This window comes from Grus americana, chromosome 10 (genome assembly GCF_028858705.1).
Source record: "Grus americana isolate bGruAme1 chromosome 10, bGruAme1.mat, whole genome shotgun sequence".
NCBI lineage: Eukaryota > Metazoa > Chordata > Aves > Gruiformes > Gruidae > Grus > Grus americana.
In genome coordinates, this window is record NC_072861.1 from 3,451,114 (window position 1) to 3,477,759 (window position 26,646).

General features: G+C 60.1%; 2 protein-coding genes across 6 annotated transcripts; both read right to left on the minus strand.

The window, feature by feature from the left end:
* Window positions 1-1,121: 1,121 nt before the first annotated feature.
* Window positions 1,122-14,178, minus strand: PTPN9 (protein tyrosine phosphatase non-receptor type 9). Of its 3 annotated transcripts, XM_054837199.1 has the most exons (14): window positions 13,302-13,815; window positions 13,060-13,199; window positions 9,297-9,440; window positions 8,666-8,755; window positions 8,442-8,566; window positions 7,801-7,906; window positions 7,054-7,164; window positions 6,025-6,353; window positions 5,578-5,671; window positions 5,422-5,491; window positions 4,830-4,908; window positions 4,446-4,596; window positions 4,126-4,333; window positions 1,122-3,872 (listed from the first exon to the last, which is right to left on the minus strand). In XM_054837199.1, the coding sequence occupies exons 1-14, from the start codon at window positions 13,600-13,602 to the stop codon at window positions 3,646-3,648; spliced, it is 2,175 nt and encodes a 724-aa protein (XP_054693174.1). In that variant the 5' UTR covers window positions 13,603-13,815; the 3' UTR covers window positions 1,122-3,645. The 3 variants fall into 3 exon arrangements, with proteins under 3 accessions (XP_054693174.1, XP_054693176.1, XP_054693175.1); XM_054837201.1 differs by lacking the exons at window positions 13,060-13,199; window positions 13,302-13,815 and adding an exon at window positions 14,123-14,178 and having other exon boundaries at window positions 1,124-3,872; XM_054837200.1 differs by lacking the exon at window positions 13,060-13,199 and having other exon boundaries at window positions 1,124-3,872; window positions 13,302-13,802.
* Window positions 14,179-15,136: 958 nt separating this feature from the next.
* Window positions 15,137-26,559, minus strand: SNUPN (snurportin 1). 3 transcript variants are annotated; one of them, XM_054837268.1, is made up of 9 exons: window positions 25,956-26,556; window positions 25,600-25,756; window positions 24,643-24,747; window positions 24,451-24,547; window positions 23,829-23,926; window positions 23,558-23,635; window positions 21,787-21,867; window positions 17,689-18,039; window positions 15,137-16,369 (listed from the first exon to the last, which is right to left on the minus strand). In XM_054837268.1, the coding sequence occupies exons 1-8, from the start codon at window positions 26,318-26,320 to the stop codon at window positions 17,710-17,712; spliced, it is 1,311 nt and encodes a 436-aa protein (XP_054693243.1). In that variant the 5' UTR covers window positions 26,321-26,556; the 3' UTR covers window positions 15,137-16,369; window positions 17,689-17,709. The 3 variants fall into 3 exon arrangements, with proteins under 3 accessions (XP_054693243.1, XP_054693245.1, XP_054693246.1); XM_054837270.1 differs by lacking the exon at window positions 15,137-16,369 and adding an exon at window positions 17,010-17,520 and having other exon boundaries at window positions 25,956-26,557; XM_054837271.1 differs by lacking the exons at window positions 15,137-16,369; window positions 21,787-21,867 and having other exon boundaries at window positions 17,532-18,039; window positions 25,956-26,559.
* Between the last annotated feature and the right edge of the window lie 87 nt (window positions 26,560-26,646).

The following is a 26,646-nucleotide window of genomic DNA, read 5'->3' on the forward strand; positions in this document are numbered from 1 at the left end:
TTTTCCAGCCATCCAGGCCACGTGTTCGGTCCCGGTTTGGCACGGCCGAGCCCATCCACACCTTGAACACGGGGCGGGGGAAAGCTTCTCCCTCGGCCGGTCCCAGAAAGGCACTGGCCGCCTCCGCTTTTTCAGACTCCAGCTGAGCAAACACAGGTGCTGCTCTTCCCACCCGCCGCCGTTTCCTCTCGCCCGGGAGCCTCGGGCACGTGCTCTCCCGCCGGCTCTAGGGCTCGATTTGCACCGGCCGCCTCTTTCCTCCCCTCACCCCGAAGCCTCAGCACTGGCACGGCTTGCACCCGACGGCGCTGGGGCTGGCCGTCAGCCCGCAGGCAGCCCAGCCGCGGTTCCCCCAAGCCATGCTGGCGTGTTCTCATGCCCTACACGCCTGCGCGGCCGGCAGCACAGAGGCGATACCCTCACCCCCGCATCCAGCAGCAAAACGCCTTTTGCCAATGCCACCAACCGTCCATCATTTTATAGCATTTATAGCAGAACGCTCCCAAACGCAAGACGACGGCGGACACTCTCCACGCCGCGGCTGTACCTACCAGGGAAATAACACCAGAAGTACCCAACAACTCCATTCCTTTCATCTCCGCTACCATCCCGTCAGCATTAGAGGCAGCAGCGATGGGATCAAGCGCCTTGTTCACCCCGACATTTGCGTTCGACACAAACCCTCCCAGCCGCCCCCAAATCGCCGTCGCCTCGTGAGGTACGGGCAGCGACGGGCACGTCCCGCTGCCGAGCCCGCTTGCTCGGCTTTCCCCATCCAGGCTGACACAGCCCGGGCATTTTCTAAATAATTATTAATACCCAGCTAACGAGGCTGCGTACGGCACAGCCCGTCTTGCTGCCGTCCCTGCTGCCGTTATCCCGCCCGCCCAGGAAAGCTGCCCGCAGCCCGGTTATCTCTCGCAGAGCCTCACCCAGGACAGGAGCGGGCTGGCCGCCTCTCACGGCCGCTGCCCCATGCAAGTTCCCCGGCACGGCCCCAAATGCAGCCCCGTGTCCCCCCAAATTGCTGGGGGGGATGTTGCGACAGGTCCGTGTTATCCCCAAGGATGGGGCCAGCAACGCCACCACGAGAGCTGAGAGTACGGATCACCGGTAGTTATATTTATATGTCGATACAAATAAAACTAAAACAAAACCCCAAAAAGTAACAACAACAAAAACTTTTCTCTGAATGAGAGCAAAATAGGAACATTTACAAATACTTCTGGCTCTTGCTTAGATCAAGTTAATGTTAAATACAACAACAACAAAAAAAAACCAACCCAAAATGAAAAAAACCCCAACCAACAACCCACCCCTCCCCGAGATTATAAAAAAAATAAGAATACACACAATCCAAGAGCTTATTACAGTATGAAGTTACTGAGCCCAGGTGCTGCGGCCCCAGCACGGAGGGGCAGGGGGCCGGGGCGATGGCAGGGACAGGGGCCCTGGAGGTCGGCTCGCTGCCTCCCCGAGGTTTTAGGGGTTTTTTTTATTTTTTTTTTTTTTTTTTTTGCTCAGTGCTTTTCCAGCCTGTGACTCACCGCCGGGCTGGGCCCGCAGGTTACCACTGCCGGCTTGGGAAAGCCAGGCGACTCGGAGAGCCGGTCGGTCCCCGTCCTCATCGCCTCGTACCTAGTGACTCCAGTGGCTGTGCCCCAAGGGGTAGGGGACGCTGGCGAGCTCCTGCCCCCACCCCCCCCAGCCAAAATCCTCCAGATCCTCAGCAGGAGAGGAGGAGGAGGAAGATGAGACAAGGAAAAAGCAGGGGGGATGCAACTGAGCATCCCCGTGCCTCCCACGGGATGGGTGCCGGAGCAGGTACCGGGTACCAATGCTGCCCACGAGGGGGGGGGGGCAGGAAAGGGGCAAAAAAAAAGTCTTGGGGGGTGGGGGGGAAGACAAGACAGAGCCAGGACCAAACTCACCGCTCCAGGGATCACAGCGGTGAGACGGCAGGAAAGCGGGAACTCCCTCCGCGCCCCTCGCACGGCCCCACCGCCATTGGAAAGGTAAGAGTTCCCTTCCTCCCTCCCTCCCTCCAGCAGCTCTGTCGGCACAGGTAAGCTCTCAGACGCGAGGAGAGGGAACCCGGCAGGCAGCCTCGGGCAGGAGGACGTTGCAAGAGCAACGGGGTGCAGATTGGAGGGACACGCCGACGACAGAGACAGGTTGCTGGACGGACAGAGACGTGGAAATGCATTTTTTGGGGAGTAATATAAGAGGAATGAAATAATAATAGCAGGTGGGCTACCAGAACAGGAGAGCCATAGAAAGGCAGAGTGGAAGGCAGCAGGGTACGGGGCAGCGTTGGCAGAAGAGCAAAAATCTTGGGGGATCCGGCCAGGCTGAAAGGGAGACGGAGGCCGGGCCGGGAAGGATGCAGGCAGAGATCTGGAGAAGCATGGCAGGGATGGACACACGACTCCCCGCACCTCCTGGCACCCACGGGAGACCTTCACCACCCTGAGCCCTCTCTCTGCCTCCGTCCCTTCCTCCTCCGCAGTGCCGGCTGCCCGACCCTCGCCCACCCAGGAGCAGGTTGGCGGGCGCCTCCGCGCTCCTCTCCCACCAGGCTCCCCGCACGCGCGGCCCACGGAGGCGCCGAGCTCCCGGCGCCGCGTGAAGTCGGGGACCGCTAGGAGGGACCCTTCCTTGTCGCAGGGACCTGCTGCTCCTCATCGGAGGCAGCTGCCTGTGGTAGCCCCTTCCGTTTCTCTCCTAGCCCAGCTCCCAAGGACGGGCAACCCCCTCGCCAGCCAGAGCCCTTGGCACGGCGGGGCCAGCCCCATCCTCAGCGGCTGCACGAAGAGCAGCCGTGCCCCTTCGCCACCGGCAGCCCCTTTTTCACACCTAAGCCCATCTCCGCCAGCCCCACCTGGGCTGCCCAGCCCCGTCACGCAGCCGGGAAGATTTGTTCCCTAAAGCGCAACGGAAACATTGGCCACGGAGAAGATGTTTCTAGATGGAAACTTCTCCGAGGGGTCCTTCGCCATCCCCACGGACGTCGGGGCTGCGGGCTCGCCTAGCCGCGCAAGGGACCCCCAGGAGCTGCTTCTATATGTGTATCTATGTAATAGCCGGGGTAGGGCACAGCGAGGCTATATTATATACACATATACATACAGACACACAGACTTAGTGGCAGGTAAGACTGAAGTAGGCGCCTTTTCCTAAGCCCCAGGCCGGGGCAGGACTGGAAATACATTTTCCAAGGGCTTTACAAAGCCCCTTCTCTAGATATATTTTCGATGGTCCCAACAACAACAACAAAATAATAAAATAATAAAATAAAATAAAAAAAAAAACCCTCAAAGAGAAGAAAAACCACCTCCCCAACCAACCAAACCCCCCCCCCCAACAGAAACACCGCGGAGAGGAGCGAGAGCCTCTTCCCGCACCGTCCTCCGCCCCCCCCGGCGAGCGGCAGCCCCCGTTTGGTTTGGATAAGGCACAGTTCCGCAGCAGTGCTAATCGTCGAGGAATGGGCAGCCGCCTCCCTGCTCCGGCACCGTCGCCACGACGAATCCCGACGGGCGCCGAGTCGGCTCCGGCAATCCCGGGAGGATGGGAAAAGGGTGTCTGGGGGGGGGTGGTGTTTGGGGGGGGGGAGGGGGTTGTCCCGCAGGGAGGTGGCGGGTCTCAGTGTCCCGGCGAGCTCTTCTCCTGGCCGGCGCGGCTGTGGTTGGCGAGCAGCAGCCCCTCACGCTGGGCGTGCTCGAGGACGGCGGTGTAACAGAAGTAATACTGCTCGGGGGTCTGGATGCTGAAGGCGCGCTGGGTCCGCATGCGCAGCACCGTCTGGTAGATGTTCAGCGTGCCCACGTCCTGCAGCTGGGACAGGCAGATGTCCAGTGCGCAGAAGGTACCTGGGGACAACGACGGGGACGGCATCAGCCGCCGAAGAGCCAGCAATGCTCCTTGTGAGAAGCGGAGCGGGGCGGTGGTGGTCCTGAGCACCCCCCTCCAGCCCCAATCTCCCACACCGGGAGAAGCGGGGCAGAGATTTCTCCCCGCTCCGATGGCTGCTGGGAGTCCTGGGGACGCACGTCCCGGGTCAACCGGCTTGCAAACACGCCGCGGGATGGAAACGGCCCGGGGAGGCTGGACTTGCCCCGTTACCTGTCCTGCCGATGCCGGCGCTGCAGTGCACCACGATCGGGGGTCCCCCAGGGTGACCCTTGAAGCGAGGTCCCAGGGAGCTGACCGCCACCCTCTGCTGCTGCTTCACGGCCCCCAAGAAGTCGATGAGAGTGGCCGCGGAGGAGGGGACGCCGTAATCCGGCCAGCTCAGGTACTGGAAGTGGGACACCAGACGCCGCTCCCTGGTCTGGGGGAAAGCAGGGGGTGGAGCGGGGGGGTTAGCCCCTCTCGCCCTCCTCTACCCCCCGGACCTTCGGCACCCCCGTGCCATCCCCTGCCTGGCAGCTGCGGCCACGTACCTCCGAGCTGTGGATCTCCAGGATGGTTTTCTTGTAATGGTTGAGGTTCTCCACGCCCAGGTTGGTGATGGTCAGGGCCCCGAAGCACACCTGGAAATCCTTCTCCAGGGGCCAGTACTGGCCGCACTTTCTCCTGCCACCCTCCTCCAGCCTGGGAGCAGGAGAAGGACAAGCGGGTGATGTCTTCCTTGCCCTGCTAGGGAGGTGTCCCGTGCCCCCAGCCCCTGCCCTCGGTCCCCTGGGGATCCCCGACGTGGTGTCCCCACCCTGGGGGGCTCCGCCTGCAGGGTCGCTGCAGGAGCGCGGCGTCGCTCATCCGACAGCAAAACCACTCGTTTTGCAAAGAAAAAAAACCAGGCCTGCGCCCCCGCCGCGGGCACTCACCGCGTTGTCATCACGATCACCAGGACGTTTTGCTCCCACACCATGCGCCAGAAGTCACCGTAGGTGTTTTCCAGAGGCCCTGCGGGGACAGCCCGCGCGTCAGCCCGGAGGAACCCGATGGGTTTGGGCAAACCCCTTCACCCCGCAGCCTCCCCGGGGGGACCACAGCCCCTTCCCGCGGGGACCGACCCCGGCGTGGATCCACCGGCCCTGCCTGGAGCTGCCGCCGACTGCCCCCCGCCCCAGCACCGAATCCCTACGGCTCAGCACCGACCTCCCCCTCTCTGCTGCTTCATCCCTGGGCAGAGGAAGCAAAGCCAGGCGCTGGGTTTAGAGGGGCGGAAGAGGAGGAGGAGGAAGAGGAGGAGGAAGAGCCCAGGACCCCATCTGTGGGATGAGGCTGAAGGATGACAGACCCTGGAGACCGGGAGGGGAATAAATCCACCCAGAGAGGAAGGGGACTCGCCGGGCAGCGCCCTCCTCCCGGGACATCCCCCCCCTCCAACCGCGCCCGGCGGCTGGTGCTGAGCAGGAAGGCGAAGCCCGCGCACGTATCGGGACCAAAATAACCCCATGGCGGCTCAGGCCGTACCCTGAGTCCCGATGTAAGCGTTCCTCTGCTTGTAGCCGTCCATGAAGCTGGCGTTGATGTAGTCGGTCAGCTGGGGGGGGGAGAAAAGCACGCAGAGCGTGACCCCTCCGGACCCCCGCGGCCGGGGCCCGGAGTTTCACCCCCAGGCTGGCTCACCTCCGGGCGGCTGTACGGCTTCGCCAGCTTGACGCGGGTTTGGTCCAGGCAGGGCACGTCCCCGTAGCGGTTCTTCTCCTGGTTGTAGGGTGCCCTGGGAGGCAGGAGAAAGGGAAGCAGGGATGTTTTCCGGGCGGGATGGAAAAGGCAGCATCCCTCCCTCGGTGCCCGTAGCCTGGGCTCTGCTGCCATCACCTGGCCGCAGCCTCGGGAAGCGAAGTCCCAGCCAGGTCCTCGTCCTCCATCCCCTTCGTGGCACCCTCCTTCCCCGGGGGGGGGGGCTGCGGGAGCCGCAGAAGGGGCTGGCAGCATCACTAGGCTGGGGGGCCGCGTTGCCGGTCTGGCAGCAGCGTGGGGAGGGGGGCACCCAGCTTTTTTGGAGCGAGAGAGGGGACCCCCCCGCTGACCCGCACCCGGATCCTTTCCCCCCCCCCCGCCCCGACTCACAAGGAGCAGACGAAGGTGCCGGCCGGGCTCCTCCGCCGAATATCTTCGTACTCTTCGTAGATGCCCCGTTTCTGCTTGTGGCTGACGTGATCCAGCAGCTCCTGGAGGGTGACGGACTTGGGTCCGGGGACGTGGACGGAGCCGTTATCTTTGGGGGCCACCAGCGGCACCAGGATGAGCTCGTCCAGGGGGTCGGGGTGCCCGTTCTGCTGGGGCAGGAACCGGCAGTTCCAGCTCAGAGGGTCCAGTTTGAGGGACCCCCCGAGGTACTCGGGGAGACACTCGCGGGGCAGGTGCTCCTTCAGCTCCGACATCTTCACCATCTGCACCTGCGCGAGGAAGAGGAGGAGCGGGGGTCACTCCCAGAAGGATGGAGAAGGTTTGCTGGGGCCAGGGATGCCAACGCTCCGACGCGGTCCCGACAGAGCCCGGAGTTTTCCCCCCGCCCCCCCCAACAGCATCGGGGTCTTCCCCCTTCCTCCCCGGCCCCAGGAGGGCACCCAGGGGAACGTCAGCGGTGGGGCAGGGGGCGTCCCCCCCGCCATGTACCCCCCACCGACACCCAGCTCCGAATTTGCAAGCGGCTCCGAGCTCCTCCCAAAAGCAAAGGGGCAAAACGGGGCTGGAAACGGGCTCTATCGGCAACGCCGCTGATGCCGAGGGGATTTTTTTGGGGGGTATTTTTGGCCTGGTAGGGCCTGAGCGCAGGTATTCAAGTTTCCCTTTTCTCCCGCGTGCTCAGCGGAGGTTTCCTTTTCCTTTTAATCATTTCCCATCGTCTCCACTTGCTGCTGCCGGCGGCAGAGGAAGAAATCGAAGGCGATTTCAAACGGGGCGCCAGATATTCGCTGAAAATACCGAAACGCGTCGAGCCCAACGAAACGGGCTGAGAAAACCTCCGTTTCCCACGGATTCGGGCTCAGCAGTTTCCACCATCCTATCCCAAAGGGCAAACAGCCTCAACGCTCCCCACCGAGGGTCCCGTGCCGGGGCGGGGGGACGGGGACGGACGGGGACACCCACACTCACCCGCTCCCGCAGCTTCTCCTTCAGCAGCAGGCTGATGATGGAATAAGGGACGCGAAACCACATGGGCGCTCCCACGATGAAAACCTTCTTCAGCCGAGCCGGGAAAGCACCCTACGGGCAGGAGAGGCGGGTGGGGGGGGGTCAGATCCACAGGGGACACGGTCCCAGCAGAGGTGACAGGCAGCAAAGGGACCCCGAGGTGGCAATGCCGCCTCCGAAGCGTGCGCAGAGCCGACGGCCCCGCGGTTAATTTTTTTGACGCTCCGATAAGGAAACAAATTATTTCCTTGGAATTAGGGTAGGCAGAGGGTTTGGCTCGGCGGGGGAGAGGCGAAGCCTGGGCACTGGGATTTGTGCAGAGAACGCGCCCCAGCCAATATTTACCATTATTTCTTTTTTTTTCCCCCCCCTCCGGAGAAGGGAGGAGGCACCAAATGCCAGCACGATTAAAAAATAATTTGCATCTGTTTTCCCAAAAAGCGCTGCCAGCAGCTGCGAGAGGAATGCGGCACGGGGACAGCTGATCCCCTCCCACCCGCGGGACACCGCGGCCCCGGCCGGGTCCAGCCCTGCAAGCTCCCAACACCTTCCTGAGGTCCTGCGGGGCCGGAGCTCCTCGCTCACCCAAGACGTGGGCACCACGGTCTGGCACGCAAATTTAAGCCAAAACCGCAGGACTTCCCGTACTCGGTGAGCGAGCGGCCCGCGTGACATCGCCGGACGCCCCGGGTGACCCCCGGCTGTTACCTTCAGCAGGTTGAGGATCTTCTTGCTGAGGTCCAGCTCGAAGTTGGTGTACTGCGAGCCCGCCATGTCGTAGATGAACACCAGCCCGTTCCTCTGGGTTTCGAAGCTGAGAGAGGGGAAAAAGAGCAACGTCGACCCCGCAACATCCAACCGCTCGGCTCCTGCACGAGCACACCTGCCCCACGCTAACCTCATCTCCAGGTTCCTGACCCCAAAAAATCCCCTTCTGTGCTTCCAGAAGGACTCGCGGACCCAAAGCTCGCTTCTGCACTCCCCAGCTGCTCCACCACTTCTTCCTATAACCCTTAGTTAAGCCCGGCTCATGTCTTAAGCCTGGCTCAGCTGCATCGCCCATGACGGGTAAGTTCAAAACCAGAAAGAGCCCGGCAGGACAAATGGGACGTCTCAGCTTTATATTTTCGGCAAGGGCTTGCGTTACGCCTCGCCAGCGGCGGGGCTGCCTCCTCCCCGGCCAAAGCCTGCAGAAACCGGGGGCTTTGCTAAACCGAAACCTGGCTGTGGGCAGGGAAAGGCTGCAAAGAGCCTGGTTCGGGGCGGGGAGGGGGGGATTTTTGTTCCTCCGCGGGGATGCCTGGGCGCCCTGGGGCCCTGCCGCCGTGAGACACGGGACGCCGGCTCACCTCTCCACGGCTCGGTCCAGCAGGTAGAAGAGCGCCTGGAGCACCACGTGCTGCACGCTCTTGCTGGGGTGGTGCAGCTTGGCCGTGAAGAGGGCGATGGAGGCTCCCGAGGGGTCCCGCACGCTCTGGCGAGGAAACAAGGTCAGGTTCCCACGCCGGCACCCCAGGACGCCCGGACGGTAATTTCAGGGGGGTTGGGGGTGGAAAGGGACACCCCAACCTACCAGAATGGTGAACTTGCCACTGAGCAGCTCTGAGCGCAGCGGTTCCTCGTGCGGTTTCAGCTTCACGATGCCTTCCTTCAACCGCGTCTCCTGCGGGCAGGGAGCCGGCGTGACGGCCGGCACGGCCACCCCAACCCTCCACCCGCCGTCACGTCCCCGTGGGGCACCCCTGCCCTCCACGACCCCTCGTTCCAGCAGAGCATCGCAACTGCCTGCAGCACCGCGACCCCCGGCGCGGGGAGGAGCAGCTTTGCGGAACGGGGATGGGAAAGGTATATCTCTGTGTGTGTGTGTATATATATATATATATTTTTTTTATATACGGGGAGATCCTCCGTGGGCAGCAGCCGGGAGGGCACGCTGACGAGCGCGCACGCTGCTCGCAGCAGAGGGGAGGGGATTGGGGTCGGTGAGATCTCCATGGTGACTCGCCTTGGCTGAAAAAGGATTTTCCAGTTGGATAAAAAAAAAAAACCCAAACCTCGAAAGGGAGTGGGGAAAAAGAGAAGAAGGGAAAAAAAAAAAAAAAAAAAAGCAGGGGGAGGGTCATCCTTGGGACCAGAGAGCTCCCGCAGAGCGGGAAGCCCTCAGCTGGGGGGGGGACATGACGGCCCCGGCCCCGCTCGCTTACCCGGTAGGAGTGAAAGAGCTCGATGGCCCGCAGGACGTCGAACTTGCGGGCCATGAGGAACTTGACGGCCACATTCCAGGAGAGCGGAGACACATTGTACTGACCCGTCCACTTGTTGATCTCCTCCAGGAACTGCTTGGTCGCCTGCGGGAGGGACCAGGGGCGTGCAGTGAGATGGGAGGAGGAGGAAGAGGAGGAGGAGCAGGAGGAGCAGCACCCGAGGAGCATTCTTGGTCACCGTGGGAGCTACACGGTCCTCGGCGGGCGAGCAGGGGCTGAGCACGGCTTGGCAAACCCAGCAGCCGCTCTGCGGAGAGCACGGACCGGCAAAGGGGGTAAGGGCAGCGGGGATGGAGACGGAGGCAACGCCAGCGTGGGGAAGGGAGCGAGGGGTGGAGGGAAAACCAGCCTTGGGGCTGGGGGAGCCTCCTGGAAGGGAGGAGAGGAGCGAAAGGAGGATTTTACAGGCGGCAAACTCCCGTTCGGATGCAGCGGCTCGGGTACGGCGGGAAGCCGGCAGCGGCCTCCCGGGGCTGCAGCTCCGCCGCGGAGCAGCGAACTCGCCGCAGCGAACTCGCCGTGTGAACGCAGGTAACGAGCAAGACCGGCACCGAGGGCTGACGCTGCAACGTGCTACAGGGCAGGGACCGGCTCACCCGGTACGGCCAGTTTCGCACGGCCACAGAAGACCGGACGAGAAGGGTTCGGTCCAGGAGGGTCCCAGGATGCTCCCGCTGCTCCCCGCAGCCCACGGGCCCGTAACGCGCCGGGGCCATCCCGCACGAGCACGCTCCCCTCCCAAAGCACCGGCACCGCACGCACCCAAAACCGCGAGAAACCAAGCAAGAAACTTTTCCAACCCCAGCGCTGATGGAGCAGAGTCGCAAACCCCAACCCGCAACCTCACGCAGGCTTAAAGCCCCGAAAGCGAGCAAAATTACCCCGAAATGTATTATTTTTACAAGCTGCGTTTGCGAGGTGGGCTTGGGGTTTCTGAAGCCAAGCGGCTTTGCTTTCTGCGGCGTACCGACCCCCTGTCCCATACAGGAGCCCCGAGGGAGACGGGACAGCACGGCCCAGCCTCCCACCGGGAGGAGGAGGAGGAAGGGGGTCCCCGAAACACCCCGCACCCCAAAATGGAGGAGTTTTCATCCTGGCAAGAGCGGAGGATGGAGATGACAGCGGGAGGAGGAGGAGGAGGGACAGACGACGCTGAAGGCTGGCTCCTGGGGCAGGGAGCACGGGCAGGCGGCGGCGTTGGATGTCAGGCGGCGGCACGGAGTTACTGGGAGCTATTCAGCCAGAAAAGCTCGTCGGCGTTAATGACTTCCGACGGGAGGAAGCGAAGGGCCGGGGTTTATCGGCGGCACGAGGCTCGGTGGGGGCAGCGAGCCCCTCTCCTGGGATGAGCCGAAGGAGCCCGGCTCATCCGAAGGGTCTCTCCACACCCTGCCTGGCATCAGAGCAGGCGTTTTTGGAAGGGTTACCGGCTCAGCCGGCTGCTGGAAGCCGCTAAGGACCAGCCCAGACCCCCAGCACGTCGCAGCCAGAAGCTCCCTAACTCAGTACCGCAGTCCCAGGCGAGCGGCAGTCGGGAAGGAACTCGCGGAATTGGGGCTGGATCTGCCACCAACAGCGCTGGGAGGAACGTGAGAGCGGATTTCAATAGCCCAGCTCCAAGCCCTCGCAAAAATCCCCTTTAAGCGCCGCGAGCCCTCCCGGCACGGCAGTGAGCCACCATCAACCGGCTGCAGCCTGGCAGCCGCATCGGTCCCCCCCATCGCTGCAATTGCTGGGGGTGAGGGACTGGAGGGGAGCGGGCAAACGGGGGGTGGGGGGCAAAGGAAGCGGGGCGTTACACCCCCCCACCCGGCATTCCCAGCAGCCGGCGGGAGCTTTTCCTGGGAGCTGTGCTTACAGGACGCCTTTATCCCCACGGCTTCAGGTCCCAACAACCTCCACTTTGCTAAAACAAAAGCGACTCTTTCGTGGCCCAAATCTCTAACGCTTTCCCCTCTGTTGAAGAGGGCTGGGAAAAGAAACGGGGCAACGCAGACACCGTCTTCAGCCTTAAGCCAACGCACACATCCACGTGCGCGCGTGCAGAAATACATCCTAGCCAGAGGCTAAGCAAACGCTGCCAGCACGGCAAAACTCAAAGCCCTGACTTTGGGGTTACATTGCCCTCTCTCTCTCTATTGCTCTAATATTCGGGTTATATTGCTCTAAGAGGCATCCAGAGGCTGCGGAGCAGTTTTGCTGGGCGATAAGACAGGGAACCTCACCGGCTGTACCCCACCACCGCCTGGGAGTCCCCTGGGGTCCGGCTGGAGATGCAGACCCAAAGGAACAGCAGAGATGCTCCTTCCTCGGCACGTGCAGGATGGGACGGAGAGCAGAGCCAACGCAGCGACTTGAGATGGGAAGGACGCCCCGAGATGACGGGAAGGACGCCCCGAGGGGCACAGTGGCAGCAGGGAGAGGATGCAACGTGTGGTTCAGGTCTCCTTCCTCAACAACTAAGCCATCACGCTTCGGGCGATCCCATTTCCAGCACCCATCACGAGGCACGCTGGGTTATTTTTGCAAGGAGGAAGAGCCACGAGAACAAGCGCTGGCTTTGCAGGGCGGCTCGGCCGTGAATTCCACCTTTCTCCTGCTTCCTCCAGGAGCAAAACGAAATCCCAGACTTACCAGCAGTGACATTCAACAGCAGGCGAGCCGGGAGTTACCCTCTGAGCATCACTACCAGCCGTAGCTCTGCCCCCCGTGCGCGCTCCGCTGGGTCTCATCATCATTTCTGGCCCTGATCCTATACGGATTTATACAGGTATTGAGCCGAGCGTGCCAGGGATGATCCCACACGCTGGAAACGAAGCCCGTGACCCAAAGCCACGCAAACATCACTCCCGGCAGCCGGGGAGGAAAGGTTTAGGGGGGAAAAAAAAGCCCCATTCCTGCAAGCGACGGCAGCGAAATGGTCCGCGGCAGGGCGTTTTGAACAATGCTGGTCTTTGGAGAGCTGGCGTCATCGAAGTCCTCGCTTTGCTGCGCCAGGGCAGGGTGGTGACAAAGCCACCGCCGCAGGAACACGAGGGCTCTTCAAGCCCTTCGGCCCTGGGCGGCAAACCCAGCCTCCTCCTTCAGCCCGGAGTCGGGGGGCAATAAGTCCTGTGGCTGGGCTGAAAACCCCCGAGGAAAATCGGTTTGGTTCCTCTGATCCCTCTGGGACAAGCTGGGGAGGGAAGCGCGGAGATCCTACGGAGCAGGAGAGGTCTCGAAGCTGGCAGGGAGAGGAGAGGGGTGAATTCCACCCCCGGCTTGCTGTCGGTAATGGGGGAGAGTGGAGGAAATCCTGACGGTCCCGAGAAGGACGAAGGGGTGGCAGGAAGGGGATATCCCAGCCCCAACCAGCACTTAAAAAGAGAGAAACTTCCACTGTTTTGGCGTCCGAGCCATCGAGGGCAGCACCAAGGGCAGCCTGCCCCCGCCTGCTCATCTAAACTTGGAGCCATTATTGCAAATATCCCTTCATCTTCTCCATCCGATATTCCCGCACAAACTGTTCATCTCGGATCCCTCTCGCGGGATTCTGGCTCTCGCTTGCAAACCGAGCCTCCCTGCCGGAGCGGGGTCTTCTAAAACCTTGTCTGCTGGAAAGCTTTGCTCCCTCTGCCACGCAGGGGAAACGCAAACCAGAGGGAGCAGGGACACAGGGGACGGAACCTCCCCCCCCCCCCCCAGCTCCTTGAGATTTTATTACCCTGGAGATAGCAGTACCACTCCCAGGAGCGGCGCTGATAAGAGGGAGGTGTGGTGGAGGAGAAAGCCTGGGAGCGCTACGTTTCCCGAGCACCAGCGCGGGCTGCGGGACGGACTCCTCCAGCTCTGGGCAAGCACACCCTGTGGGAACACGGAGGTTTTGGGAGCCCGAGGTCTCCCTACCAGCCCTCTTAAACCCGATGTTTTAAAAAAGAAAACCAACCAACCAAACAGAAAACTGACCATCCGGTCCCTTTTGCCTTGGCGTCACAGCCCTCGAGGCCAGCAAGGCGGCGGATGCGACGCCGTGCCCTCGGCCAGCCCGAGCATTGCCGCAGGGCACTGGGAATCCTGGCTTCGAGGCAGCCTCCGGCAGCATGTCCGGCCCTGGTTCCCGGGCTCCACATCCCCGGCGGACATGGCTCAGGGTGCGGATGCAGCATCCCCGGGGATGAGGACGAAGAAGAGGAGAGGCAAAGGTTGCTCTCGCCATCCGACGTGCCCCGGCTGGGTTATCGGCCCCGCTCCCCGAGTCGAGCAACATCCTCCCGCGGTGACGCAAGGACGGCGGAGGAAGCCGGGACGTCACGGGAGGCCTGGGGCGTGGGAAGCGCGTGCACACGCATCCCCACGCCAGCCTGCCCACGGGGGGGAAAGGCCTGCGTGGAGAGGCCGCCGGGACCCGGGGGGACGCGCCGGTTTGGAGGTGCAGGACCCCAGCCCCACGCCGCAGCACCCCACGGCACGGGCCCTGCGAAGGCCTTTGGGGTGCACGCTGTGCGGCCAGCTCTGTGGGCGTGGGGGGCTGCGTGGGTGGGGGGGGCTTTGCAGATGATGGGGGGGGCTGTGCGGATGGGGGGGCTGCCCAGATGCGGGGCGGGGGGGGGGGCTTTGCAGAGAAGGCTTTCCTTGGGGAGAATCGCCCCACTGGGAAAAAACAACGCTGCAAACGGGGGTAGGAAAAAAAAAAGGGGGGGGGGGGGCAAGGCAGGGGCTCCTGCCCAGCCCAGCCCGGGGAGCGGCGCAGCCCGGCCGCGGGGACGGGGAGCCCGGCGGGGACCTACCTGCTCCTCCTCGGCGCTGAGCTCCGCGGCCATGCTGCGCGGCGCGGCCCCGCTGCCCCCGGCGGGCCGGGCCGTGCCGTGCCGGGCCGTGCCGAGCCGGGCAGGGCCGTGCCGAGCCGAGCAGGGCTAGGCGGCGGGCGCCCCACCGGAGCCCATCCCCGGGGACCGGCGGCGCTGCGGGCACCGGCCCCTCCCGACGGCCGCAGGCTCGGCGAGGGCGGTTCCGCCGCGGGGTCCCTACCGAAAAGTGCCTAAAAAATTTAAAATAAATTTAAAAAAATAATAATAAATAAATATATATATATATATATGTCTAGATATTCTCGCAGCCCCCCGGGAAGTTTCGCTCGCCCCGGGGAAGCGCCGCTCGGCTGGGCCGGGCTGGGTTGAGCTCCCCGCCCCGCTCCGCTCTGCCCCGGCGGGGGCGGTGGCAGGAAGCGCCCGCAGCCCCCTCCCCTCGGCTCGGCTCGGCCGGCCCCGCCGGGCGGTGGGAGGGAGGGAGGGAGGGAAGGAGGGAGAGAGGCGGGCAGGCGGCCAGGGGAAGGCGGGGGACAGGAAGCCCTCCCCGGCGGGGGGGGGGGGGGCGAGGGGCGCCACCGCCTCCCGGGCCGGCAGCAGCGAGGGCAGCGGCCGGGATGGAGCCGGAGGAACCGGCGGAGCCCTGAGTCTCCCGCCCCGGGCCGGCTCGGCTCTGCCGGGAAGGCGTCGCGTCCTCCGGCATCCCCCAGCTTCGGTTACAGCCTCGGCAGGCGATAGCACGGCTAAAATGGTGGCAGGCAGCCCCTGCCTGACATCCACCGGCGAAGGAGAGAAGGGCAGAGCAGGAAAGGAGGAAGGGGCAGCGCTGGGAAAGGGCGCCTGGACCCCCGGGGCTCTGCCTTCCAGCTTGAGCCACCTTTGCACCCAGGCTCGCAGGGGACCTTGGAGGAATCCCAAAGGCTGCGCTGTGCGTTTGTGCCAGCCCACCACCAAGGAAAGCTCCCCGGGCCCCAAAAATCATTCTTGTTTTTTTTTTTTTTTAATTCCGGACACGCGCTGTACCCCCAAACTGTGCGAGCAGCGACCCCAGGATGGGAGCAGTCAGCCTGCCCCGCGGATCGGCTCCCCGGAGCAAGCCTCGCCTCTCCCGCCAGCCCTTCCCGGCAGCGGCGTCCTCCCTTGCCGGTACTTGAGCCTTCCCCCGCGGGCAGGAGGAGCAGGCGGGCGGCTTCCCGCTACGCAAACAGGCGTCCGGGATTTCCATCCGTTTCTTCGCTCTCCCTCCTCTGCAATCCCTAAATTGCGTTCCCCGGCTGGGCACAGGTGTCAGATCCCGGATGGAAAACCCCGATCACGCCGCCGGGAAAGGAGCTGGGGCATCCTGGGGATAAGGACCCCGCACAGCAGCGGCCCCAGCGACCAGCCGGGCCCCGGGACAGGGGGACATTTTGTTCAGCTGAGGAGGACTGCGTTGGCAACGTGCCCGCAGCCAGAGCCTTTGCACCTAACTCGGAGAAAATGGAAGAAAGGGCAGAGGGAGCTGGATGCCGGCTCGAGGGTTGGCCGGCCGGCCGGCCTCGAGAGCTCCAGGTTGAGCTGCCTGCTCAGCTCCCCTGCCCCAAGCTAAAATCGACCCCCCCTCCTCGGTTACTGCCGAAGCTGCAGCCTGTTCCAGTCGGGAACAGGGCAGGGAACATCTGGGAGTGGGATCGCACCCAGCAAATAAAATAGTCACAGCAACAAACTGCCTTGGCCCCGGTGACTTCCATTTAACACCCTCTCTCCAAACACAGCCTTTGGTTTCCAACAGGAATTGTAACGCAAATATTTATTTCTCCAGCCCAGCTCATGCTTTTAAAAGGGAAACTATGCAGCATCATCTGGAGCTGACGGAAAGCTACAGTTGCTTCCCCTCTTGCTCTCCTCCATCGATCAGAGCAAGCAGCTGTATTTTTTTCCTCCTGCCCACTCCCTTCCCCTGGCCGGAGGACCCTGGAAGGTTGCTGCAGGGCAGCAGGGAGGTGGTAACCTGAGCTGCGGCTTTCTCTGCCCTAAGGGATGCACAAATCTTACATCCAGATGCCCACCTCCGGGTTTAATTGCCTGACGAAGGAAAACTACGCTGATGGGAGGCTGGATGCGGTCTCTGGGGCCTTCTTTGCTGTCCTCCGCCGTGAGGCCGAAGCGTAGGGGGAACCTGCGGCCGGAACGAGGAGGACAAGGCAGTCCAGGTGTTTGTCCTCTTCCCCCGGGCCAGTTGCTTCTATGCTAAAATCCAAAAAATAATAAAATAAGCAGCCATTTGAAAGAGGGTGCAGCACGCTCAGCCGCATCCGAACGCTGCGGAGCCGGGGTGCTGTTTTCTCCCCTCCCACAGCCAGCTCTGGCCGCAGTTAGGGCAGTTCCTGCTGCCCGCTGATATAATCAATAGCGGCTGCACAGGCAGACGATCGCACGCAGCCCACACGCTTGGCACGGAAACAAGCGTTTTTCTGGGAAAAACGGGGGGGGGGGGGTGGGGGGGGTGGGTGAGGACAGGATACAAGTGCCCCCGCTATCTGCGGGCAGCCATCCCCGCTTTCGGTAACTCCTCCTGGATACCAGCCCTCCTCCGGGGGGCATTTTCATAGACAGTCAGGAGGAAACTCCCCATCGGCAAGTACAATCGTTTCATCCCCGCTAAAACCGGGGAAGAGGCGGCAGCCGGTGCTCGCAAAGCAGGCTCGGGCTGGGATAAGAGGCGAAGCGGCAGGGAGGTACCGAAGCACCTCGGCGTGCGGAGGAGAATCAAACCCGCACAAGCATTTCCTCCGCTCCAGTTAGCGCTGTAACCGATTTTTCAATCCCTATTTGGGAGGCACAGCATGCATCCACCCTTAGGTAGCAGGAAGACGCTCAAGAATTTGTCTTTCTGAGAAACCTTTTATTTGGCACAATCAATGCTAGCGTTTTTCAGAGCGAAACCATTCCTTCCTCCCCCTACTGAGAAAAGCCTCGAGTACAGGCTTCTGCCCCACTCGCACTGCACGAAGCTGCGCGACACAGGGAAATTTAGTTTTTCTCGCTAACACGTGGGTGTGGAAAGCACAGCCTTTGGATTTACAGCAGCCTGCTGCAAGCTTTTTGTTACTAGAAACGGACTGACCACAAAACTTTCATTGAGAAGGCTTCGGTAAACGGCTGGATCAAAGGCTGAACTGCCCCGATTTCCGGGGCCGGGGCTGGGGTTGCGAGCAGCAGCTGCACCTCGGAGGTCTGAGCGCTGTTCCTACGCTGGAGCTTTGCCAGAGGCTTTAACAGAAGCAGGGTCAGGAGCTGAACCGGGGAACCCTGCAGCGTGGGGACGGATCATTTTGTTTCCCAGCGCACGACTGCCTTAGCAAAGAACCAGACAAGTCTGTTCAGGCCTCACAGAAGCCCTGGCAAAAAAAAAAAAAAAAAAAAAAAAAAAAAAATCCAGCCGCACTTGGAGCAAGATATTCCACTTTTGTGCCCTTTAAAGAGAACCTTCCTATCGTTACCTTTGCCCCCCTCTCAGGGAGCGTGAGTGACAGTGAGAAGCTGGGAACCTTTCGCTTTCTCCTTACCAACCGGTCTGTCCCAGCAGCCTAATCCTCCATCTGGCTCCCTGCTTCCTCCCGGCCCTCCGGAGAGTTTGCTGGCTGAGGGGTAGACAAGTGTTCCAGCTCGTAATGTCCGTTCCTCGCAGCCGCCGCGTTGCTCGAGTGACCCTTTTCCGCTGCCAGTTTTTTACTCTTCTTGCTCTCAATAATCTGCTGGAGCTGACGCCCGGCATAGTCCGGTTTGGCAGTGAGCGCGTTAACGGGCACGGCGAGCCCGAGGATTTCGGGTATCATGTAGGGTCGGAGCCAGCCCACCAGTGGGGTGCTGCCGGGGGTATAGTGGGTTTGCTTGTGATAAAAGAGAAGGCCATCAACCTGTTAAAAAAAAAAAAAAAAAAAAGGAGAATGAATGAAAGGCCAGAGCTTGGAGGCTTTTGCAGGTGGATGACAGAGCGCCAGATGACAGCACTGCTCTCCATTTACAGGCCAAAACTACCAGCTGGATCATTTTTCCCCTCAAGCGGTGCAATAAATAGCGGAAGGGAAAGAAGAAACCTGCAGAGGTCCTGTCCTGAAAGATCAGCGGAAGCCCAGCGACTGCCGGACAGCTTTACATCATCAAAGGCAAACAATTTCAGCCTGATGTCGGCACAGAACTTTTCCTCTGGTTGCTATGATGCCATTCTGCAGAAAAGCCGTCGGGTTTCTGAATAAGGCAGCGCACAGAAAGGCCACTTTACTGGATTATTTTAAATAATACATTTAGAGAGTAATTAGTCAGAGCGCATGACGCCAAGGAGCCCTGATTCGTAACGCTGCTACAGCTCTTTCAGCTGGCTTATGCAAAATAAATTCTTCATGTTTCCCAAGAGAGAACTTCTCCAGCAATCAATGACAGTTAAGGGCACTCAGGACTTTGAAGGTTTAGGCCCTAACTCTTGTGCTGCTATTTCCACACTCCGCAATACTGCAGCTGGCTGACGTTTTCCCCGCTTCCCCGCCACGCTAAGGGATTTTCACCATCCCCCCCCTCTTCCTGCACTTCCCAGGGGTGCGCTCTGCAGGGTTACATCCTGCTGCCAGGCAGACTAACGCTGGAAGTGGTGCTCCTCTTAGCTCAGCCTCGCGAGCTCTTAAAAGGCTGTTTCCCTACAAGTAAGAGTGGCTGAGCGGGTAAAAGAGATGAGGAGAAGAACCCACCTAGGGCTGAATTGCTCCCAAATCCCTCCCTGAGCCTATAGCCCCCAGAATATATATGGCAGAACAGCACCTATATGGTGAGCTGAGGCATGGGTGAGCCAAGCAGATTGAGGTGATATCTGCTACTGTGCTGGACTGTGAGCCAGGGTGAGCAAAGAGCAGTGTACATCCATCTCTGCTCCGTGAAGGCTAACCTTCAGCAGGGCGGGGAGAGCTTCTTGCACTACTCTGTCCATAATTTTCAGTCACTGTTAAGATCTTGCAGAGTAATCCCAGAAAAGGGGGGATTCCTATGCTAGGAAAACATAAAACCAGAACAGTAAACATCACGATGAGCTTGTGTAACCCTCTGGATATCTAAAGTACGAAGCTTCTCCTTCCCCTTGCCTCCTGGGAAGACTTGGGAAGAGGCAGATTCTGCGGCACCCCAGCACCACGCCTGCACATCCAGCCCATTCCCGCGGGTGCGCGGCCCTTGGTGAGCAACGGGGATTCTCCGGCACCCACAGGAATCTTTTGGCGAAGACCAGAGCCTGGAAAGGCTTCTGCCTTCCAGACCACTCCAAAGACTTTCCCCAAGCTGGAGAATTCCAAGGAGTTCAGCCTGGTGCAGAGTTAGGTCATGTTCTTCCTTCCCCTGATTTCCCTTAAGTTACTCCCATGTTCCTTCCAGTTTATTTAATTTGTTGGCCGGGCCCCTGTCCCGAGTCACCGCACTGACACCAGCCACAGCAGAACAAGGGCCGACACTGCCCCTAAATGACCGAACCTGACGAGAAACGGGCCTGGCAGCGCTTCACAGCCACGCTTCTCAGATTTTAGGTGCTAAATGGTACGCCCGCTCCTTCACACCAGGGTTTCTCAGAGACTCTGGCTCCCCCTGCCTTCGTGGAGACCTGAACATTGTTTTAATCGGATCTGTGAGTAGGACAGTAGCTCTGCAGATCCACTCCAAAAACCACTTCCAATTCAGTGCCAGTCAACTGATCCAAAGTCCATGGAATCCAGCGGAAAAAAAACTTCCACTGAATATAGTGGATCAGGTCCTAACCCTAAGGTTACAGATTAACTCTGCAGACCCAGATCCGAAAGCACTGACCACCGCTGTTGCCACCACCTGCACGAGATCCTTGTAAGGATCACAAGTTGATCTTGGGCCTAGGCCTAAGATGACCTCTATTATACTGCACAATCTACAGCAAGGCTTTATTTTGCCTTCTGTAAAGTTTATTTTGTTACGTGCTGCTGGTGGAAGCTATTTACGGGGATTTCTTGGGCTCCCTCTTGTGGCACATCAAAGAGGCCCACAGCTCCCTTCGGTCCTGGAAGCGGCACGGCGGTTTCTGGTGGGGTTTCTGGCTGCTTCAAGCCAAATTACACCCCGTTTCACTTGTACCGATGTACCAACCAGAGAACCTGGGGGAGCAAAACACAACTGGATTCCAAGGGAGAGCCTCATCGACTCCATCTCCCTCCCCCAGTGTTTCGCAACGGTCTCCTTCGCAGGCCGAAACGTTTCTGCTCCGACCGCGGTGGGGCAATACTCCTTAGCCTTTTCTCGTGGGAGCAGACGGCCTCAGGAAGGAATGAAGCTTTCTTCAGCAAAGACGGGAACGACTGTTTCTACAGAGGCACTCAGAGCACGTGTAATTGAGCGCGTCAGCTGTAGGAAACCTGGGATGCCTTCTCAACATTCCCCGATCTGCGTTCTGAGCTGGGGCTGGCAAGACCAGGAAGGAGCTGGGACTTTCCGACTCTCTCTCTCTCTCTCTCTCATGACTGTCCTGGCTTTCACAAGCAGAAGGCAAAGTCAGCCCTCGCAGCCAAATTAGCGTCCTTTAAATTTAAACCTGCACTTACGTTAATCGCTAACTCGGGCCGAGAGAGCACAAGAGGCACAGTTAAATCAACGTGGCTGTTGGCTTAGCGGGACAAGCAACCTCTGGAGAGGCCATTCCCGATCCAGGGCTGAGGCTGGGCATGCCACAGGAACTGCTGCAGCCACCGGAGGAGCTTCTGGCTCCCAGATGTTTGTCGCAGATGCTGTGCCACCACCTCCTCCATCCTCTTCGGTGCCAAGTCAGCCAGGATAGCCACCAAAAGCAGCTCGAGCCCTTTCACCAGGGCATCCGGCTTGCTGCTCACAACCACGCGGAGCTGAACTGGGTGGCACGCCAGTGCCCTGCTCCCACAGCTCAGCAGAGAGGCCCCAACAGCACAACAGCACCTACTTCCAAAGCTGATGAAGCAAATGCAGGTGTCCTGTTCAGCCGCTCTTGCTGGGGAATGGTCACCTCAGAGAGAGCCAGGAGCAGCAGGAGCCAAAGGCAGGAAGCTGCCGGTTCTGTACCAAAGCACAAAGCAGAGCTCGCACTATCCCCTCCCCAAGACTCTAACATTTCCGTTAACAGCCGTCTGCCCCCAGCTCCGGTACGTCCCAGGCACCCATCACCAACACCCGAACGCCTCGGAAACCCTCGGGAGCTTACCACCGCCCTTCTCTTTCCTCCCCACAAGACACAGGGTAGCTGCAGGTGGAAGTAGCTAGACTAAGGAAACACAGAGCCTGTGACAGAGGTCAGAGAAAGACACCGCTCCGCCCACCCCGCAGACCTCTCGAGAAACACCACCACATAAAGGAGCACACCGCAGAGATCCTCATGCCTGTACCCACACAAGCCCACCCGGGGTGGCGGGCAGTACCAGCTCTGGCCCTAAAAAAGTCAGTTGCCACGTGGCAGCGTGATGGACACCCGTCCCCTGCACAGGGCAACGCCGGCGCAGCTCAGCAAGCTTCCCGCGGGCCTCGGGAAAGCACAGTTCCTCAGCGAGGGGGATGCGCCTCTCTCCGAGCACTGGCACACACGCTGCGGGGCTGTTTTTAAGGCTGAAGGTCCGGCCCCCCCGCCTGCGTGTTCTCACCTCGAAGGGGAAGTCCATAGCCAGCACCTTACACAGGCTGTCCGGGGTGCAGGGGAAGTTCTGCAGGCCCACAAATTTGAACTGAAAGAGTAAGAGAAGGTTAGAAGAGACAACTGCATGGCCTAAAGCAGAACAAGTCGCTGAATCGAGCACTGGTGCGGAGGAAAGATTTCCCCCAGTGCAAGATCCAGCATGAGAGGGAAAGGGTGAGGGACAGGCATCGGACAAAGTAACCAGAAAGGAGATGTCAAGCAGGGACCACATCATTAAACTGCTGGCCTTCCTGCCACGGGGTATCAGGGCCCCAAAAGCACGAAGAGGATTAGACCAGCTCCTGAAAGGCCATTAACTCCATGATCTAGGCACAACCACCGGCTGATGAAGTCAGAGGGGACGTGACACGTGTCTCCGATTTCTTACTCGTTCCGTAGCGACTGGTCTCTGCGATTACTACGGGTTATTGGGACGGACAGACCTCGGAACAGCAATTGATAAGCAACCCCCAGGTCTAGAGACCAAAAGGACAGGACCAAGCTGTTCACCGGTGACCTTTAAAAGACCACCCATGGATTGCCACCACGATGCCCAGACAGCATGAAATCTGGAGTGCCCAGAATGATCTATTCCAGGTATTTTATCATCCCAGTTCCAAACGACCCCCTCTCCGGCATTTAATGAGAGATGCGGACGGCAGAGACTCAGCGCACAGCTCCCACACGCTCCCGATACCTTTTTCACAAACATCTAAGACTGCAGGAAGGCTTTTTCAGGAGAGCTGACCCCGAGACGCTCTTTTAACCAAAATAGAAAACGATGACCTCTGGGCAGGATGCAAAGCAGACAGATGTCTGCTCCAAGCTGCTGGCTCAGCTGAGTAAATCTTTCCACCCAGGAAATTAAAGCTGAAACGATCCCCCCTCCCCTCCGTTAGGTAGCCGTCTTCTGGATATTCCCACTGGAGTCAGAACGGGTTGTTCTTCAAATACAGATAGCTTCACTGCTGGCAGAGGAGCGCTCATCCCCGTTTATGACTGATCCGCTCAACCCACAGGAGCTGCCCTGCTTAGCTGCGTCTGAGCACGCACGGGGGCCGCACAGCCATCGGGTCCTGCTTTGCAAACTGTGCCCCACGAGCCAGGCTGCCAAGTCTCTTACATCTGTCCCCAAAAAAATCACTGTCCAACTGCTGTGTGTTCTAGGTCTGACCTCCACGTGCAAGTCTTCAAAGGAAGACTTTTTATCCTTGCTCAGCAGGGAATCTGGGTGGCAATCCGGCATCCGTCCCGGCAACTTCCCTGACTAGTTTAAGCAGGAGGGAAGGCCAAAGCTTTACAAGCCTTTCCCCTTGCCTTGCGAGCCCAGACTACGCAAGAATAATTCCCATTTTAGTCAGACTGCCAACCAACACTGCCCCTGTAGAAACCACACTGGTTTTCCATTCCCTTTCAAGGGAAAGCTGAAAAGGGCACGGCAGTTAGCTGATACCCTGCAGCCTGATCTCCCTCAGCACTTTGGCTGGGGAAAAAAAAAAAAAAACAAAACAAAAAACCCCCACCAAACCCACACTCATTTACAATACTCAGTGGTTCTATTTACATCCTGAACATGGCATCCCATTTCATCAGAAGTACACTTTGAAGCCTGATCTGTGAGGGGAGGAAAAAAAAAAAAAAAGACAAAAGCTTCCACTTGTGAAAGAAAGTGCAGAAGCCTGCTGAACAAGAGAGCTTACCCCCCATCCTCCTTCTCCTCTCAGTACAAAAGAACTTACTGGATTAATCCTGCTTTTCTCTCCCAGCCCTTCCTCCTCTTGGATCTTTGAAAAAAGCCAGAAGAATCTGAAGTCGGTCTGTGAAAGGAGGCAGAGACTTAATGACTGTCAGCACCTGCCCAGCATCTCCATTCCTCTGCACTTGCCGAGGAGATTTACAAACCGAGCTTCACCTACAGAACCAGCCAAAACCCCAAACTCTGCTGTTTCCCCGCCCCGGTCCCCAATTATTCCAAAAGGAAGGGCGGGACAGAGCGGGCAGATTCAGTACCTGGCAGTCATAAACGGGGTGTCCTCTCCAGCACATCACATCCAGGATATAGTACGTCTGCTTTGCCTCGTTGTAGATGCAGTCTAAGATGCAGTACACTGCGCACACAAACACAGGGAGGTCCGGACATGCTCCAGAGACTGCCCAACCCAACAAGTAATCGCCAGATCAAACCTCTCCTGCGTTAAGCCTGGCCTGACGTAAGGCCGAGAGGTGCAGAGGGATCCCCTGCTGCTACCAGAAGCTGCCACCACAGAAAGCCTTTAGCCTGAGGAGTGCAACAAGGCTACAAAGGTACGAGCCGGAGGCACAGCAAGCAGAGGCACATTTCAGAAAATGGCATTTATCAAACACTAACCCCTCCTCAGGGCAAGAAAGCAACTGCAAGAGGTATTAAGAAAGACCACACCATACACAGCTCTCTGTCGGAAGACGTTGAGGTTTAAGGGTGTCAGTTAACCAGGCAGCTAATTAAGAAACGTTCTTATCTAGCATAAAGGTGTCTGAGATTGCCCACGTGTAGTTATCCCCAGAGATACACAAACAGGCCTAAAGGAGGAGGTTCCCCTCTCCAGGAGGGGGTTCCCTTCTCTCTGTCCCAAACGCTTCCTCACGCCGTTACCTTTCTCGCTGGTTGAATTGTGCCGGTTCCCACCCGGCAGCAGGGATGGGAACCTGTTGACACAGAAGCCGCTCTTGGTGTAAGCCGCTGTTGAGCCCTGCGAGGAAACGGGAGGGAAAAGGAAAGTCAAGCAAGACACACGGGCCAGTCTCCTGTTGGTTGGGAAACAGATACAGGTCCTATACCGCTTACCCTGGACGCCACGACTAGTGCCCTTTTTCCAACGGGACACACCACTACAACCCACTCCTGCTCCAGATCCAAGGGGACATCGACCAGCCATTCGGACAGCATCAGCTACCGAGAAATCCAGGGAAAAGAAAAAAAAAAAAAAGGGAAAAAAACCCCCAACAGTTAGCAACAACTCTCCTGAAGTTACGGAAAACTCACAGCAAGAAGGGCTCGACTGGGCTTCTACAGCTGCACTGGGTGCTTCAGGGGCAACCTGCATTGCTCATCACCCTGCGTTACAGCACCAATGGGGCTCCCTCCCTCTCTCCAACCAACCCGCATAACAGACTCTCCCCCAGGTCCTTCTCCTGCTTCCCAGCTGCTGACTGAACTTCAGACTACAGCACGGGGCTCTCAGTCCTTGCTTGCACACCTTGGTCCCCACTCCAGAACTTTATTTATTTATAAATACATGAAACAGCTTAAGAGATTCCTAAATACTAGGAATAAAGAGCCCGGATGAGTTGACCTCTTGAGAGACTGTCTGGCTGTGATCACCTGAAAGACTGTACGTCTTTTAGGACCAATATGGCACCGAGGCCGATAAAACCCATCAGCTGAGGTTTCCCTTCCTTCCCGGTATCCCAGACATGGGGAGAGATGGAAGTCTTTAACTGACCGCTGCAGAACAGGATACGAACACTGCCAGCTGAGCTGAAATCTCCCAAAACACGCGGGCAGCCCATCTCTGCCTGTACTCCATTTGAAGGCAGCACGTCTCAGGGGCAGAGCTGAGGCACGGTTCCTCCCTGAGCACCAAGCCAGGCAGGACACGTTGTTCTCAGCCCTGATGCAGCCATCACCACGGCTGCTCAGCACACCCAGCCCCAACCACCCCACATCCCTCACTCTGCCCGGCCCTGCGTTCCCACCCTCAGCCCACCACAGGGAGGCAGGCAGAGGCAGGCAGATCCAAACCTGATTGGCATAGCGCTTGGGCAGCTTCTTGCCAGCATCCACGTCCATCTCCTCTTCCTCTGCATCTTCCCCCTCCTTCTCCTCGCAATCGCTCTCCACCCCTGCCCAGTCGTCCTCCGCCAGCCTCCTGGCATGGTTCACGTAGTCCAGCCGCCTCCTGAAGGGGAAGGAAACAGCCCGGCTCACTCTCTGCGGGACACAGGCCACCCGTCCCCCCCCACCCAGGAGCCCCGGGCCGCGTCTCCACAGTCCCGGCGGGCCCAACACGGGCCTGCCCGCCCCCAGCGGCGCCCCCCCCCCCACCCCGGCCGGGCCTCCCCTTCCCTTCCCGGAACCCCAACCTCAACACAACTCACTCTTTCTGGAGGCGGAGGAGGCGCTGCCGGCGTTCGGCCTGCCCCGGACCGCTGCGGGCCTTGTACGCGGCCAGACGGGGGTGCGGAGCCGCCGGGCTGTTGGGCGCCGCTAAGGCCACGCCAACCGCCAGCGCCGCGCTCAGCTCCTCCATGGCAACGCCCGCCCGACGGCCGCGCGTCATGACGCACTTCCGCCCGGCGGCCGAGGAGCGGTGCCGCAGGCTGCTCGCAGGCGCCCCCTGGCGGCGCGGAGGCTCCATAACCCCCCCGGTCCCCTGCCGTTTCCCCCCGCCGTGACTCAGTTTCCCCTCCCGCCCGGGAGGGAGCCAGGCGGGGACACTCGGGACACGGCCGTGGGGGGACATTCCCGGGCAGGGACGTGGGGATCTACCGCGGGCAGGGATAGAGGGGGACACCGGGGCCGGGGGCCCGGAGGGGACACCCCGTGCAGGGCCCACCGCGGACAGGGATTCCCGGGACCATTCCCGGTCAGAGAGACGCGGGAGCAACCGGTGCCGGTAGCCGTACCCCCCCGCCCGTGGGCGGGCTCCGTGTGCCCCGCACCCACTCCCGTGCCGGCTGCCTGCAGAGGGCAGCGCGCGACCTGCCGCGCCGCTCCCGAGCTGCGAACCGGGGGTGGGGGGGGGCGGGGGGGGGTGTGTGTGTTTGGGGGGGGGGTGGGGGGAGCTCG